This window comes from Heteronotia binoei, chromosome 1 (genome assembly GCF_032191835.1).
Source record: "Heteronotia binoei isolate CCM8104 ecotype False Entrance Well chromosome 1, APGP_CSIRO_Hbin_v1, whole genome shotgun sequence".
NCBI classification, from domain to species: domain Eukaryota; kingdom Metazoa; phylum Chordata; class Lepidosauria; order Squamata; family Gekkonidae; genus Heteronotia; species Heteronotia binoei.
The window spans coordinates 63,147,589-63,165,900 of NC_083223.1; the positions used below are offsets into that span (position 1 = coordinate 63,147,589).

The 18,312-nt window shown below is 41.0% G+C and overlaps 1 protein-coding gene across 25 annotated transcripts in view; it reads right to left on the bottom strand.

Moving 5' to 3' along the window:
- The window catches only part of DST (dystonin), a 489,979-nt gene that overhangs the window by 116,847 nt on the left and 354,820 nt on the right, over positions 1 to 18,312 (bottom strand). For all 25 annotated transcript variants that reach the window (XM_060235329.1, XM_060235262.1, XM_060235226.1 and 22 more), the window contains 9 exons: positions 17,691 to 18,008; positions 17,369 to 17,535; positions 15,977 to 16,133; positions 15,539 to 15,662; positions 8,304 to 8,372; positions 5,901 to 6,136; positions 5,474 to 5,603; positions 2,851 to 3,050; positions 1,334 to 1,829 (listed from right to left, as the gene is read on the bottom strand). In XM_060235329.1, coding sequence (XP_060091312.1) covers positions 1,334 to 1,829; positions 2,851 to 3,050; positions 5,474 to 5,603; positions 5,901 to 6,136; positions 8,304 to 8,372; positions 15,539 to 15,662; positions 15,977 to 16,133; positions 17,369 to 17,535; positions 17,691 to 18,008 — 1,897 coding nt within the window. The remainder of the gene's footprint in view (positions 1 to 1,333; positions 1,830 to 2,850; positions 3,051 to 5,473; positions 5,604 to 5,900; positions 6,137 to 8,303; positions 8,373 to 15,538; positions 15,663 to 15,976; positions 16,134 to 17,368; positions 17,536 to 17,690; positions 18,009 to 18,312) is intronic.

Sequence of the window (18,312 nt, forward strand, 5' to 3'; positions counted from 1 at the left end):
CCTGAAATAAGGGTCGGGAAACTTTTAGGAACAACAGAGGAGGTGGTGCATTCTGCCTACAACCAGTATGAGGAACCTGAAGAAATCATCTCCCCACAACTTCTCAAGGACAGGCTTGAGTATTCTGAAGCATTCCATCAAAATACAGCACGGAAATGCTTTACACAAGGAATATAGTCAGTCCATTATGGCTGGAACCATGGATGAGCCCCAAAATCAGAATTACTGCTTACTATATGACTGAACAAAATGCTGGATTCTCCTAATCTACCTGGATGACTAAAACTGTAGTATGAGTGAGAAAAGGGTTATATGAATTTACATTTATTAAATTACTTTTGCCTACAAAGGAGCAACTAGGAAGGGAATCCATGGGCACCAATTCAGTGGAGGTTGCTTTGTGGGATGCTGGGAAGGAGGAATCCTCATATTGCTGTTGTGGGGTGGGCTCTTGCCACAAAGCTCCAGGGTTTTAGGAGTAGGCAGGCAATCCAATTATTAGCAATCCATAGGCAGCCCTCTCGCAAGGCCTGGGGCTGGGTCTTGCTAGTGCATTTGCTTCACTCAGACCAATCAGCGGGAACTAAAAACCAGCCTGCTGGCTCCTCATCCTTGTTTTTTCTTTGGTCATTCTTCCCTCCCTTTTTTTTTTAATGGTTCCATGTTTTATTTTTATTTTTTGTTTTCTCACAGCTTTTGTGGCAGATTCATGCACTGGACCAGATCTATTTTGGGGAGAGGCTGCGCCTGCATTCTTGCCTCCCCTGATGGGGACCCCCTTATGAGATCTTAAAAGGTCAAGCCTTATAGCAGCATGCTCAGCTTGGGAGTGGTTGCCAGGCTCCACTCCTAGGTGGCAAGGGTTCCAAGCAGGGACTTCTACCTTTGTGGGACCAATGCTTGCTACTCTTGGTTCCCCAAGCAGGCAGGCTGGGGACAAGGTTCACTGGCTGACATGCGGGTTGCCCTATGCTGTGATCAATAAAAGTTATGGCCTGTTTTACTCCAAAACCTGGTATTCTCTCTGTGTTAATGCTTTAATCGCCCTTGTCTTCCTCCTCAGTAGCCCCTCTCTGTCTTTAGGACTGCAAATAAATCATAATCATCCCTAGAGAAACACTTGTGAACTATTCTCAACCATATCTCATTTGGTACCTCAGATCTGGACATGAAGCCTTTGGCAATGTCTACAAAAATGGAGTGTTGCACTCCCCTCCCTACAATCTAGGCTCTGAGGATCCAGCATCCAAGCTTTGGAGAAAATCAACTTTGGTACAACCCCACCTCCGTTAGGTTTATTGTTTTTCTTTAATTCTTTCACTTGGATACCAACCTGCTTTTTGTTCCATCTCCTTAAAGGGCTTTATTACACCATCTAATTGCCTGGCAAGCTCTGTTTTCAGGTAATCTTCTGCCACCAGTACTGACAATTCTTCACAAAGAGTCTTAGCAGCATTTATGTTTGGCATCTCCTCTTCTATTTCTTGTTTCACTTCTCTGGCCACTTCCAGCTGCTGCTTCACAGCATCAAGGTCTGTACTTACAGCCAAGCTGCTGCTGAGTTTATTATCCAAGGCACTAAACTTCTCAGAGAGGTTTTTCAGACAGCTTTGGTATTCTGTGCTTTTGACAATGGCTTGCTCAATTCGCTCACATCGGTCACTCAGCTGTCCTGTTAAGGCATCCCATTTATGTGCCACAGCTGCCAACTGCTGTCTCACAGTTTCATGAGAAGGTGGATGTTCACCTGGTCTCTTCAGAACCCCTTGCCCTGCCAGGGTTAACTGTTCATACTGCAGTTTTCGTGTATCAAATTCCTTGAGAAGAATCTGAGGTGAAAGTACATGAAAATTAATTGCACGATAGCCAGAAAAATATTCCATTATAACAAAGTATTTGCCCATTCAAATATTTACCAGACCAGAACTGTAACTTGGATTTTAGAGAAAAAGGTGTGCCTACTTCAGCTTTTCCATAAAAATGTCATGTATGATAAAGTTATTAAAAAGGTGATATATAATTAATCACCTCACATGATGGGTTAACTTGGGGATGAAGTGGCCATCAAAGATCATGTCATAAAATCCTAGTCTAATCCCTTGGCATGTGACTAACCAGAATCAGGAGACTACAGCCTTTTGGATGGATTCTACAGATGAAAGGGAGAGTGATTTTTGCCAATACCCCCCCTCCCTTCTGCTGCAGACCTCCAACTCTAATTGTTGCTGTTCCTGAGGTTCCATTTCCCTTGGAGCAGCTTTTGGAGGGGGCATTTGGGACTGTGGTGAGAAGAAAAGGATAAGAGAGTCATATTCCATGGATGGAAAATCTTTCTGTCTTTGAAAATCTCTGGGGGATCCAAGTCACTGTCCTCAAAACAGCTAAACTCAGAATCAATGCCACCAAAGCCACTCAAACAGATTAACTATAATGAATAAGTTCAATTTCTTTCAACTTAAAAGTAACTCACAACTAACTTGAACTGGATGGGTGCCACTATGTATAATTAATTTCCTCTGAAATCAATATGACTGAAACCCATGTAATATGTTAAGGTCTGTTTAAAAAGTAATTTCAACATAGCTGTGAACAAGTAATGGTGCAATTAAATAACCATATCCTGACCAACAGGGCATATACAATCCTTTTTAGAAAACTCTGGTCATTCTTCAGTCCCTAGGCAATCATTATGACAGCTGTGATTCTCAAAAGAGCAAGCTACATCAGTTTTGACTCTTATTGATAAACTGAAGTAGCAAACTTCTGCTGACTGTGCCTTGGATGTATTGTGAGTAATGGAAACACAATTGCTATTCTATGAAATAATGCACAGGAGGATCTAATGCTCACCTGAACTTGCTGCTTTTGCGTACTTAACATGTTGGGATCAATTGACAGTGGTCCAAGCACACTGACCATTAACTCCTTTTCCACCAACCACTGTTTCAGCTGAGACTCTGTGGTCTGAAACTGGGTCAGATAATTTGATGATTCTTCCAGCTTTTTCTGTCTGTCAGTTGCTACCTGGCTGAGTTCTTTCCATTTGGAATCTATGCCAAAAGAAAAAGCGTACTTTCTTAATGACATGTTACATGTAGATATGTCTACTGTAAGATTACACACCAGGTCTTCCAAACCAGCAGTCAATTTGGTATGGTCTATAAACCACTAAGGCTCTTCCATCTGCAACCCGCCTATAAGGTAAATTCAGTGGCCCAAAAGGGAATACATTGCCTATCCTACTGTAAGTCACTTTAGATAACAAGCCAAAAAAGAAAGCTAGTTTAGAAAAATTCAACGTGTTCTGCAATGAAAAGGGAATCAGAGACACCCCACGACACAGCAGGCACAGCTGTCCTGACTCTGGACCTAGCAGCAGTCTATGCATGGATAACACATTTACATAGTGTTTACGAAAAATCCAGCATCCACAGACTGAACCATACAGTCATTAAGTACTTTGGATTCAATGAAACTGTATGTAGAGAGCTGGCATGCCTGGAGGTGTCTACAGTGGGACTGGCACAAAGTGCATTATCCTGTTCACCCACCATATGTAGTCTGTAAATTCATCCAAACAAGACCAGTATTTTCAGATATTTGTACTTAGTATAGGGAAGGGGAGTTATGTATAAAATCCCTTATTCCACCCACTAGACCAGGGGCGGCCAAACTGTGGCCCGGGAGCCACATGTGGCTGTTTCACACCTATTGTGCGGCTCTCGAAGCCCCCACCACCATGCCAGCCAGCTTGAAGAAGGCATTTGTCTCTTTAAATCACTTCTGCGAGCCAAACCAGCCAGTGGTTTGGAGAATACATTTAAAGTTAAAGTTGCTTTCTTTCTACCCCTCCCTCCTCCCACTAATTCCTTCCTTCCCTCCCTCCCGGCTCTCAAACATCTGGCATTCGTGTCTTGCCGCTCTCTAACACCTGATGTTCATGTCTTGTGGCTCTCAAACCTCTGACGTTTATTTGATGTGGCTCTCACTTTTAGCAAGTTTGGCCACCCCTGCACTAGACTATGCCCCACCTGAAGCACAAGTTTATGAATGCATGCATCTTTTGAAATGATTCCTTCTGGCACTGTGGAAGATTTCCCCATGTCACCTCAAACCTCTGGTGTATTTCAAGGCTTACCATAATAGATGGGGAACTATTTAATGCAAACAACTTGTACATGGAGGAACCAACATATGCTCACATTTCAAAGAATCCAGCAAGGCAACTTATTTTCTAAGCCCATGTTAACAGTCCTGGGAGGTTTGAATAGGGAAGGACACAGCCCATGAACTGGGCCCGATTCATGATGAATTTTGGTCTGTAATTTGGCTTGAGCCTGTCCCTTTCTGTAAGTAGTCCTTCACACACTGCATAACTAAGAATCCACCACTGAAGCAAGTACCGATGGGCTGTAGGCTTTGATGGTTTTAAAACAGGATTACGCAAACTGATGAAGGACAGGTACATCAATGGCTAAACAAAACCTCCATATTTAGAGGCAGTGTATCTTAGCCCTCTTCGTAGTCTTTTCGGGGACATCAGTAAACAGTGTAGACAACAGGATGCTGAACAAGATGCGCAACTGATCTGATGCTGCTGAGCTTGTTTTATATTTTCTTACAGCAAAAACAAAAAAGCTAATTCTTGTAATTTTCCTTCATCTATATTAAGCCACATTTAATACTGTTTCAGATGTATATGATCTTAGAGTTTTCCTTAATTTTTCAGTTTTCTTATGTTGCTTTATTTTTGTCATCTTTTTAAGTACCACAGCTCTTGTTATATAAATGGCCATGCTGGTCAGTGATGTCTTGCCAACTAGCATCTCTTTTGAGGCATCAAAACACTCAATGGAACTAGGAAAAACTGTTATACAAACTCATTGTCCAAACATGGTCATTTCTCAGTGTTTGGCAAAAATATTAAGAAAGATATTTTAAAGAACAGCCAAAAGTACTAAAAACCTCACAACCAACAGAAATGTATCATGGTATTGAAAAGAACATGAAAAAATTACCCACAGGACAATCCCTTGTCAGTTTTATGATATCTGGCTTAAGCACTTCAAAAATTAATATGTGCATCTAGCAACAGAATTATAATTATTAAAATAAGTTAAACCATGAAGTTCTTTTGAGGTAGTAACGCAGAACAGGGATGCAGTCTTGAACATTCTTAGGCAGCTGAAATACCATTGGAGTGAAGTCTTAAACTTCCTGAAGTAAGTCAGGATATCAATGCAATATTAAAAAGAAATTAATAGGAATGTGCCAGGTTGTGGCTCAAAGCTCTAGCATGAATAGGAATGCGCCAAAATAATACTTTTGCATGTGACAGAGCAGTTGGTACTGTAAAGACAGTACAGGATTGCTAGGGGTAAAAGAGAAGCAAGTTTTGGCTATTAGGATTAAATGAATCGAGCATATTGATTTCTAGCCCTGCCTGATGCCTACGGCAAGCACAGTGCAATACCTATTTTATCCAACATCTGTTTCCATTTGGGCGCCTCGGGAGAATCTGGGTTCTTCTCCAGCAACTCTGTGACTCTGTCTTTGAGCTCTTGCAGTTTATTCTCATTCTGTTTCAACTCTGTTTCAAACAGCTACCAAGAAAGAACATGTTAGCACATAAATCAAGCACACTTGACAGAAGGGATGGCTTCCTAACCAAACTCAACTCCAATATAAAATGATGTACTCCTGATATGCACGTTTATGAGATTTCCATCAAAATGTTGCACAAAGGACTAATATATGGCAGTCACAAAGGGCAAATAGATGGTAGTTCAGTCTCATACATTATTAAATAGACCCTCCCCATTAATTTGAACAGGAAGCTCTGTTTAAAAATTGATTATCCTTAATTGATAGTTTACAACACAGAAAGAGACAAAAGCCACCTTATGTTGCTCCACTTGTTCCTTAACTGCTTCACCATCCAGAAGAACAGCTTCCCATTTTGCTGCAGCTTTATCCATTTTCTGTAACCATTCCATCATTGAACTGGATTCTTCTTGGACATTTTGCATATTCAAAAGCATGGATTCCAATTCTGATCTTTTTTCTTTTAGTGTTCCTCCCAAATCTTCATAGTTGTGGCTTACAGTTGACATATTCTGTTGAATACTGGCCAGTTCTGAGAGGGAAGAAGTAGACATAAGTTTATTTAAGAAAATGTCAACTTTTTACTCAACATCTGGCAGAGATAGAAATATTGTATGTTAAAAACATAAACTACAATAAATTTATCATAGTCATTTCTTACTTACATCACCAATACCCAAAATAAAGGTGGATTAGGAACACTACCCAGACTAATAGCAAAAGAAAGAAGGAAAAATTTGCACGGGGACTTGAGGAAAATATCACTTACATCACATGGTATGTCAGGTATGGAAAAAAGATTCTGTAGATGTCCCCTTTGAGGTTTTGGGGATATGACAAAAGACACAATAAAACTATCCTTAACAGTTTCAATGTCCTATTTATTTATTAACAAAAATAAACTGCTAATCAAAGTCTTACTCAAAGACTACAGTGATAACATGCTTATTAACCCAGTCATTTAGAAGCTGTTACCTCAAGACTGAGTGACTTATGGTACTTAAAATGAACATTTCCCTCAAAATCTTATTCATCTTTGGATATTAGTCTCATTATGTCTAATGTTATCTATGACAAAAAAAATACAAAAAAAATGCTAGTTAACTTCAAATGGTCTTCAAAAAAGACAAGGCCTGCATATTCAGCTCCTCAAAAAGGGTGTGTGCAATGCCCTGGAGTCCTGCTCTGTTGTTATGCCTCTTGTTTGAAGTTTCTTGCCAAACAGATTCAGCTGTAGAAAGATCCTGAATAGTTTATGTTAAAAGTATAGTTGTTCTAAAACTGGATATTACCACCTTTGTGGTTCTATATTTTCAGCTGAGAAATTATATTCATATTAATTTGGACAGATGACTGAATGCTAAAGAGGCTGAGTTCAAGTTACTTCTTAAAAACTGCATTGTTACAAAACATCAGTTGTCAAAACACTATGGTACACTTCCAAACAATGAACATTACTGGAGATTCTCAAAGAAATGTTGACTTCTTGCATACGTTAGGATTGTCCAGCCATCCAGCAATACTTGAAAATAATAATACTGGAAAATAATAATTACTATAATCAATTGAATGACAAATTATGACCTTCATTTTTGTTACTTGTAGTTGTATGAATGGTGCTGTATTTTGTAAATACAATTATACTTAATAGTAATAATTAAAATAGCTATTGCTTGCCTCTTTTCCTGCAGAATTCAAACAGAATCCCTAGATGGTATCCTGAGCTTCCTTATATTGCCCAGCTACTAGGAAAGCTTCAGTATGCATGTAGCCCTTCTGCAAATGATCAGCTCCATGCAGCCCTTCTGCAAATGGGAGAGGGAGGAGGAACCTAGGGCAAGCCAACCTTCTCCTTGCTCTCGGCTGTGGATCACCATTGTTCCTTCCACATTCTCCTTCTTTCTAGCTGTTTCACTAAATACCTGAACTTTCCCCCCTTTGAAACACATCCTTTTACAACCTGCACTCCACTTTTCACCCAGCAACTTCACTGCATTACCTAAGCTGTGCAGCACCATCTATTTTCCTGTGCTCAGATCCCTTGATCTTATTTTCTCTAAAAAAGGAAATAAAAGCTGTGGAAAGAGCATGTGATTATAACAAAGACAGTCATTTGTTCATGGTCTCCAGGAAGATAATGAATTTGGAAGGGGGCAAGGTTGAAAGGGATGTCTGTGGGGATGAAGGTGGTAGCAGTAGGTCAGTTGCAAACTACTTTTGACTGTAACAATGGCTGGCATGGAGGACTTTCTATTGTCTATGTTGACAAACTAGCCCTCCCTCCCAACTGGAATTAACAGTCCCCCTCCCCTGTGGGTCACTCCTAGCAGGATGTGGAGCTTAGAGTGAAGACAGACTGAGGGAGTGTCTTGGAAAGAACACTGATAGCTAAAAGCATTGGAACACCAATATTTTCTGTTGCTCTATGCTTCCACCTCTGAATGTATGAGGCTGAGGAGAGAGTGTTACTAAACAAATTAGAATTTCTGTATTCAGATGTCACAACAAGCAACACTGAATACAAACCATAATTAAAAAGCCAGATGCAAACAATGTAGAATCCCAGTTCCACACCCATTAACCAATCATAATTTGGAGGGCAGAGCACATTCAGAAATCACACAAGAAATTTTAGCGATGTCTGTCTACGGCTCTTATCACATTTATGAATTTGTGAACCATTACTTGCTACTACTCACCTTTGTTTGTCAAAAACCCCTGAGTACCTGTAGTACCTCCTTCACCATTTAGCAGTGTTCCACTGATAGCTGGAAAAGATAAACGTGAATTGCAGCACGCACATAATATAAAACTTCATCCATCTGGGCTTCATCAGCTATTAAGCCTTTCCTAACAAATCTAAAAGCATTTTTAACATAACTGGGCATATTTCCACTGACACATGGAATTATCTTTTTATTTACAAGTAACCGATACACTAATTTTTGTATCTTAGTTACAAAATCTTTGGAAACATTCCAGGGAAAGAACCATCATAATCAATGTTTAATATGGTCAAAGACCCATTAAATAACAACAAACAACACATAACATCCATATAGCAAAATGTGCAGCTCAAGATAAACACAATTCAACCAGAATCTGGTCCTTAGCCTTGATCAAGTATTCTACAAATGGGAAATTACTTAAGCTACTTTGGAGAAATTCTTGAAACTTACTGTAAACTATATCCTTCAACCCATGTATACAATTACAAGATTATTATTATTATTTTCAAAGAATTAATTGTGAAAAGAGGGAGATGGGGGAAGTTTAGGTTCAGAGGAGTCACATCTTCTAAATGCAATTCCTGTCTCCATATTCATTTAAGGTAGTGAAAGAGCAGCTCCCACCTCTACTTAAAGAATCCTTTGGGGGAACTGAACTTCTTGTTGCTTTGCAATTATTTGGGGGTTAAGCCCCTAATAACAGCGAGAGCCTTTTGCAAGGAACCGGTGGCACAGGGCCCAGAGCTGCCCCATATAAGAGCTTTGTATTTTGCTGAACAGAAAATAAAAAAAAAACATGATTGCGTTTACCTGTAACTGTTGTTCAACAATGCCTTCTGTGCAGACATACATCAGCACTGCACCTGTGCGCAGGTCAGCTGCAGACAGAATTTTCCTAGCTTGTAGGGACCTAAGGGAGGTGCTCATCCCCTCTCTGAGCTGATAAAACAGCTTTTTCCCACCTAAATCATCACAGTTCCTACCAGTTTTCACCTGGCAGAATGGAAAAATACTATATATATGAGAGCTCATACCAGGGCAGGATGGAGGGAATGTCTGCACAGAAGATGTCGATGAACAACAGTTACAGGTAAGTGCAACTCTGTTTTCAACTTTCATCTTCAGTGCAGCCCCACATTGGGAATTTAGTGAGCTATTCACCAGAGGAGGCTAGGTGATGGTCTCATTGAAAAAGCAACTGGAGAACTGCCTTGCCAACCTCTGCATCGTTTCTTGATTGCAGAACCAAAGCATAATGTTTCACAAATGCGTCCTTCACTGGCCATGTTGAAACTTTACAGATGTCTACAAACAGAAATCTGCAATGGGAAGTGGCTTTTAAAATGCACAGTGAAGGTCTGGCAAAGAGGGGAATCCCCCACCTCTCAAAGACTCATCAAGATACTTGGTTTGGATGGACCATTTATGGTTGAAAAGGTATCAAACCTCCCTGGAACAAATGCATTTCTTCATAGAAGCTATCAGGATGCATTTCTCTATCAGCTTCCCTAGGACCCTGCTCAGAAGCGGTGCTTTGAAATGGAGCCAGACTTCTCCTTATGCTTGGTCTTCTTTTGCTTCTTTGATGGTGGTTCCAAAGAACTACAGGCTAGAAGTGAAGAAGTACGCAACGGGGTCTGAAGGTGCCTCAATTCCAAGGCTGGGGCCATAGACGCTGCTGTCTTTGGATGCAAGCATGGGGCTTTGTTCACTTCCAGAACTGTTGGAACCGAATGCATAGATGGTGGTTCAGAATGGGCTCCAGAGCTGGAACCAAAGAGGCTGGCTGTATTAAGGAAGGTGATCTAGGAGGTTCTGCACTCAGAATTGACTTAGATGGCTTAGACGAGGTGAGGGCTTTGCGTCAAAGTATAGCCTTCAGACAGAATGCTGTCAAAATGCACCTCTGAAGTGAAGCCCTGGCAAATTTTAAATGTGGCCAAGTTGGGACTCTCCCAAGCACAGGAGGTACAACATGTGCTTGTCACTATGGGTCATTTTGGTTGCACACTGAGTGCATTTTTTTAAAGAGAGCTTTGGCAGACATAATTGTTAGTCACCACCATGGTTAAAAACAGTGAAGGAAAGCCTGGGAGGGGTAGGCTGACAAGAGTCACCTCATTCACAATGAGGAATCCCTCAAAGATCAAGCTCAGTGAGTCCGGAATCCACAAAGAATGGAGTTAAAGATCAAGAAAAACTTCCACAGAAGGAAAGGGACAAAGCTCAACAAACTGAAGATCTCTAATGCAGTAAAGTGAGGACGATCTTATCCATGCGGTGGCAAAAAGGAACTGAGGGGAATGGGGGTGCCCTCCACTGTAGCATGTAACAGTTTAAGTGGGAAAAAGCTGTTGTGTCAGATCCAGAGGGGAGAGGTTCCCCCTTTAGGTCTCTACTAGCTAGGAAAATTCTATCTGCTACCAGTCTGCACAGAGGCAGAGGTGCAGTCTCAATGGGTGCCTGCACCAAAGATGAACTATACTTCCTTCCTGTTCAACAAAATACTTTCCATTCACAGAGCTAGTTCCTATGCTACATCAGTTGTTTGGGACTCTTTTCAGCCTCATGAAAGAGTGAGGCTGGAGGTGGAATGTTAGGGTCTGGAATGAGGCAAGGGCTTGTGTATTGCAAGGTGTAGTGGTTAAGTGTGCAGATTCTTAACTGGGAGAACCGGGTTTAATTCCTCTCTCCTCCACTTGCACCTGCTGGATCAGCCATAGCTCTGGCAGAGGTTGTCCTTGAAAAGGTAGCTGCTGTGAGAGCTGTTGTGTCTGTTGTGGGGGAGGAAGATAAAGCAGATTGTGAGCCACTCTGAGCCTCTGAAATTCAGAGCGGAGGGTAGGATATAAATCCAATATCTTCTTCTTCTGACCATCCACCCCTGAAATTATTCACATGGAACAGTTGGAGGCCCATTCCTTTGGCAGAACCGCTGTCCTGCATTGCTCTCCTGAACTTAGGCCCCCAAAATATGTGGACATGGACATCTTACTTCATAAACAGATAATGTATATAGTGCTTTTCTTTGGTTCCACTTCTTGGATCTCTATATGTTTTGAGTATCCCTAAATGGAAGGTCTATATCATTTTCACTATACAGAAGATGAACTAAGAGTTGAAAGAAAAATTTGGCCAAGTTCACCAGTGAGTCAGGGGCTGAAAAGAGCTTGAATCCAGTCCAAGATTCTTATCAATTGCGCTACACTAGTTTAGCCACTTAACGTCATTGAAAGTAGATTCTTCATAACATCAGACATTTAGGATATTTTTACTTATTGACGAATCCACATGCATTCTTTGGAACAATTTCACTATCAGCAGAATTGTAGACATAAACTCACAAGAGATGTGGGACACTTTCTTCTACAGCATACAGGTACACATACTCATGTACAAAGTGTTTTTGTAATGCATTAGTTGTGAAGGTTGTATGCATACAGAACTTGCTGCTTAGAGCTGGGCAACCTGATCCCTTTGTTGTTGCCTTTTCCAATGCTTTAAAGCAGCCAGTAAATACCTGTTTGTGCAACTATCTTGGTGTACATGTATCATGTTTTTTTGTGTTTGCACTGATGCACAAAGCAATGCATAAAAATGGCAAATAATTACATTCTCATTACAATGTTCTGTGGAACTGGACCCACAATGAGAAAGTGCCCTATTCATTTCTACTGCAAACCTAGCTGCTATCCAATAATCCCTCTGTTCTGTATTCCCACATTAGGAATCTCTTTTTAGTTGATCCAAAGGCAATTTAATGAAGTGTCAAAACACTCATTATTTATGAAGGAAATAAGAGCACAACAGAACCTATTGCATGTATATTTAAACAGAGAGCTTGTAGATGATTACTTAATGGAGCAGAATTAATGGTTGCCTTGGAGAAGGCTAAGTATTCACCCCTTGCTACCAGCTGGAAGGTGAGTATTAGGCTAATGGCAGCTGGCAACAAAGAGAGAAAATCTCAGCTGAGTGAGTTATTCTCATAAGAAGATACTGGGACCTTTCTACATTCCCTGCTGTGGAAAGGATTCTCACTAGCATAAATCCAGCACACCTGTACCTTTAATTGAGAAAGTAATACAGAAGTGATTGATAAAACTCAGTGAGCAAAGTTTGAATAGTTCCTTTACACTTTTATATTATTTCAGTAGAAGTAAAACTGCTGATGTGAACAGAGATGATTTCACACTTCAAATTTCTACAGTGCTCCCCCTGAGACTGCTTGTTTTAATTCTTGCTGTATCAGGAATTAGTAGATACAAGCGGAAACCCGCAAGGACATGCAAGAGGCATCTCATATCCCTCTCCTCACTATTTCATCTTTCCTTTTCTTGAAAGCTCCCACAGCCTCTCTCCTTTTCCTGCTTCCTTCTCTCTTTTTAGGGTTACTAACCCTCAGGTAAGGTATGGAGATCGCTGGGAATCATAACAGATCTCCCAGCTACAGAGATCCAGTTCTTCCTTAGGGTTGCTAGCTCCAGGATGGAAAATTTCTGAAGATTTGGGGTGGAGCCTTGGTAGGGTGAGGTTTGGTGGGGGAAGCAGCCATTTTATTGATGTCTGTCATCTGGACATCAGTCATAATTCTGGGTGATCTCTAGCTATAACTCAGAACTAGTTCCCCTAAAAGAAACGGCTGCTTTGGAAGGTAGAGTCTAAGCAGGTCCCTCTCCTGCTTAAACAACCCTCCCAAAATTTCTAGGTCAGGGGAGGCCAAACTGTGGCTTGGAAGCCACATGCAGCTCTTTCACACATATTGTGTGGCTCCCGGAGGCTGAGGGGGAACTTAATGCAGTAAGCATGCTTAGAATTGGGACCTCAGTCAGCCTCTGAGCACTGACCCATAGATAGGCGACTATTTCCTCCATGTGTGATGCAGGTAAGGAGGGGGAAATAGGCAGGCTGGCAAGTTTTTCTCCACAACTGTGGTCTCCCAGAGACCTAGAGCAGGGAAGGACAGCACAAGAGCTGAGGCAGCCACTGGAAGGAGGGACGGGATTAAAGAGGGTGTGCATGGTCTCCCCTTAATTTCACACCTCTTGTAGGAGCTGCATTTATTAACCTTGGTGTCAAGGCAAAGAGAGATGTATAATGGTGCAAATGGTGGTCAGTCATTTCTATGGTACATGTGTGTTTCCTTCTCCCACTGGTGCCAAAAAATAATTCCCTAACCTTTCCCTATATTGGTCTCATGGGGATTGTTATTTCCAGCTTTTGTTTTTTAAAAAGTCTGCTTCTAGCATGGTTGTGTTGTAAAGTGCATACATATGTATTTTATCTTTCTGTGCAAAGAAAGTATTAAGAGTTTTAATAAAGATGTATGTGTGATACTTGTTCATGTCTTGTGGCTCTCAAACATCTGGTGTGTATTCTGTATGGTTCTTATGTTAAGCAAGTTCAGCCACCCCTGCTCTAGGTATCTCCTAACATGAAGCTTGCAACTCTGCTTCCTTCAAACAACCTCCACCAACAGCCAGAGTTAACTACCTTTATCTTAAGGGTTCCCTCCCCCTTCCCATGATGGGCCTCTACCTAGGAAAACCATGGCTCAGTTATGTAGTACTTGTGGGAGCCAACCTCACTTTCTGCTGTATACCACTTCCCTCTATTTCCTCTTTCCTCCTCCTAGCAATCTAAATACCCTATTCCCTTCCCCTGCCTCATTCCCTCCTTCTCAGCTATTTCAGCAGCCTACCTTTTATCTACCTCCCATGTTCAGCTATATTTATTATTTATTTACTTCATTTATGCCCCGCTTTTCTTTACAGTGGGGACCAAAGCAGCTTACCTCTCTTCCTTTTTGCAACTCTTTAAGGTAGTTTAGGCTAAAACTATGATACTGGTTCAAAATTATGCAGTCAGCTTCCACAGGAAGATGGGGAATTGAAATTGGATCTCCCAGACCCTATTCTGGAGCTCTAACTGCTACACTACACTGGTTTTCATAGGTGGCTGCTGCTGAAGTGAAGCAAGCAGCCAGGCCTAGTTGAGTCATGATATTCCAATGGTATCAAGTCACCCAGAGGCTTCTTCCAGGCCTACGTTTGCCAACTTCCAGGTGGGACCTAGAGATCTCCCAGAATCAACTGAACTCCAGACAACAGAGCTCTTTCCCCCTGGAGAAAATGACAGTTTTTGGAGGGAGGACTCTATGTCATTATATTCAGCTGAGGCCTCTCCCAAACCCTGCCCTCCACAGGAAAGGAAAGGTCTGCTGTGCAAGCACCAGTTGTTTCCGACTCTGGGGTGATGTTGTTTTCACATCGTTTTCACGGCAGGCTTTTTACGGGGTGGTTTGCCATTGCCTTCCCCAGTCTTTTACACTTTCCCCTCAGCAAGTTGGGTACTCATTTTACCAACCTCGGAAGGATGGAAGACTGAGTCAACCTTGGGCCAGTTACCTGAACCAGCTTTCGCTGGGATAGAACTCAGGTCGAGAGCAGAGAGTTCAGATCACAGTACTGCAGTACTGCTGCTTTACCACTCTGCGCCACGGGGCCCTCCACAGACACCACCAAAAAACCTCCAAGAATTTCCAAACCTGGAACTGGCAACCCAAATCAGGCCTGACCCCAATGACTCCTCTCTTAAAGGCCTAAATAGACTTTGAAAGGACTCTGCCCCCTCCACCTTTTACTCAGAGAAACCCAGCCTGTAATACTGTGGTTGCCTAGCAACAGCCACTGAAAGATTTTGCTAGCAGCACTCATTTTTTTAAAAAAAAAACTTCTTTTTTTTAGATTTCACTTTTTTTGCAAACTAGGGCCCTTTTCAGGTTTGCAGAAACATCTGCCTTGCCCATTTAGAGCTCAAGTGACTGCAAGTATCTTCAAATTTGGACTAGTTCACTATTAGTATAGAGACTGCAGAATAATAATAAAGATTAGGGACTATTCTGCCCACTAAGGTAACAGCAATGCCAAACTAAAATGCATATGTGTGTAAAGATATGTGCTAAGGGATGTGATAAGTTCATAAACCTGTTCTCTGCTTTGATCTTGCCAAAGTATCGACATGGGAATGAGACCTGTACATTTACTGACCTTCATTCCTTGCACCCACAGACATAACATTCACTTGAGAGCCAAGGAAACATCTGAGTCTTCAAACAATTTATTGTGTTAGTCTATCATTTGCATCCACATGCAGTATTTTGATTTTTAAAATGTTCCTTATTGTCCTTATTCATTTGGGCATACCTGATTTGACTCCCCTTGATTTTGCAGGGGAAGTCACAGCACTGATGAGGTTACATAATGCTGCTCCTCTGCTAGTCATTTTCTGAATTTCAGTTGCCTTTGAAATCCATTCGTCTTCCAAATTCTACAAATGTGAAATATGGTTAATCCCAACTATCTGTGACTGAGTTGTAGATATTTCTTATTATGGAAACTGGAAAAAAGCAATATAGTATGTTTCATCATTGTTTAAAAACTGGGCACAGATTACAGAACTGGATTTGCTTATTAACTTTATACAGACTTTCCAAGGTGTGTTGAATTGAAAAAATTAAAAATGTATATTATATTTCTGAATTTACTCTTGAGGGCAACATCAAATCAGACACAACAGATTAATTACTTGACTATGAATCCTACTCAAGAAAGTATCACACACCACTGCAAGAAATATCTTACCTTGGTATTCTGCAAATACTTTCTTAAAGTCTCAGCATTTAAAGAGGGCTGCATAATTGGAATTCTTTCTGTCATCTCTTCGATCCATTTCTTCAAACATTCTACATGAAGCTTGAATGTATTCATTTGTTGTTGGCAAGAGGATACATCTTCTTCCCTATGTGATGGAAAACAACAAGAAAATTACATACTCCGAGTTCTCAGGATTCACGATAAACTTACAAATTAATTTAACATTGACAACTAGGACTGACACATAAACATCTGGGACTGAAGCAGTTTCCTGAGTCTGCCTAAGATTCCTTTATGCATGTACAATGAGACTGCCATTGCCCCCTTCTTGATGCACTCCCTCAGACCACATCACAGGTTGTTTGTAGGTGCAACCTTAAGACACAGCTTTTTGAAAAACACAAGGCAATGCTATGGAATAGGTGGACACAAAAAGCCCCAGTGTGCATGTGAGACACTACATACAGTTCTTTGGATTCCAGCCCATACAAGCAAAGTGTCAACTTATAGTATAGTAACTCATTAAGAACTGCTAAATGCATTCCAGGTGCCATGCAAGTTTGTGCATAAGTTAGTTAGGAGCTCTCATCATTATGGATAGAACATTTACAGGGCGAATTTAAATTCCATCAAATAACATGGGATTTACTTCTGGGTAGAGATGCTTCAGATTATTCCCTCATTAATTTTATTGGCAGCTTAAGCAGCTAAAACTGTGAGGAAAACATTAAGCAGCTGGACCACAAGCAAGTACATTCTGCCTGAGCTCAAACAACTGCACTGGTTACTAGTATCTTTCTGGGTTCAATTCAAAGGGCTAGTTCTCATCTTTAAATGACCTTGCAACAGGGTGCTTTAAGGACTGCCTGCTCCCATATATGCTTGCTCAGCAGTTATAGTCATTAAAAGCTTTGCTATATGTGCCCTTATCTACAGAGGCAAGGTGAGACGCTACTAAGGATGCACCTCCACTCCAACATGTGTTTAATAAATCAAAAGCCCTTGATGTAGCAATATACTTGGCACTATTTGATGTCTTCTTGGTTGCGAGTTTTATCTGCCTGGGCCTTTTCAGTTAATTGTTAAGGCAGTTTGTGCATTTGATTCTGGCCCTTACTAGTATCTGGTGTTTTTGCTGCGAGATTAATTTATGAAAATCCTTTTTTGCTCCTATCTTGATTTTAATTAGGGTGTCCTCTTGTTCTCTCTATTGTCATATCAACTGAAAAAGTTGGGGGAGGTGCTGTGGCTCAGAGGTAGGGCATCTGTTTGGCACACAAGAAACTCCTGACCAGCAGAAATTCTTTTTCACCTTGACACCTCAAATCATTTCTGCCATTGTTGTGATGCACTCTTCTCACATTCCATCACCATACTCACTTTTCTCGCACAGTCTCTTCCATTGCCCTGAATTTCTTTGACAAGGTGTTGATTTTTTCTAACACTAATGACTTGTCTCCAGGGAGAGCATGTGAAGAAATTTCTTCAACAAGGTGCTGCAAAGCTTCAAGATCTTTTTTCTGCTCTGCCAGTTCAGAATTGGTTTCCTGTAAAATTGTCAAGAAAACAATTACTTCGTATTAGAATGACTCACTGAACTTGGCAGGTTCTCTCATAGTTTCTGATGTAATGGCTATATTTATGGTTATATTATCAAATTCAATAACATGGAGATAATGATTTTACACCAGTAGAAATTTACCTGCATATATAAGGACATTTCAGTAACATCCTTCCCTGGGATATCAGCATCACTGAGAGCCTGAGCTTTCTTCTCTAAGAATGACTGAAGTTTATCTGAGAGGCACTCGAATAGTTCCACTTTTGACTTCAATCCCTCCAGGTTTTCAAGCTTTTTCTTGTGTTTATTACTGGCTTCACAAAACCGCAAAGAGAGCTCCTTCATTTTAGCTTGTAAAGCGGATGCAGTGGATGGATCTGCTGTTTCGATGAATTTGTTCACTTTTTCACTCATGGCATTTAGACTGCTCTGACGACCTGCAATATCTTGTTCCAGTGCCTGAATTACAAAATGCAGTAAATAAAGAAGCCTGACAAAACAGCAATGACAACTGTGTGTTTCCAGATGGGTGAACTGTTGTAAATAAATCTAACTATCCAGTACATTTTTATCCTAGCTCTGTGCACAGTTTTCCCTTCACCATTAAATTCTCACAACATCCTTGTGAGGAAGGTGAGGCTGAAAGAATATGGCTGGCTCAAGATTACCCAGCAAGCTTTAAGGCAGAGAGGGCATTTAAAGTCAGGATTTACAGGTTCATTCTACTCCACTGACTCGCAAATATTCTCCTAATCTCAACATC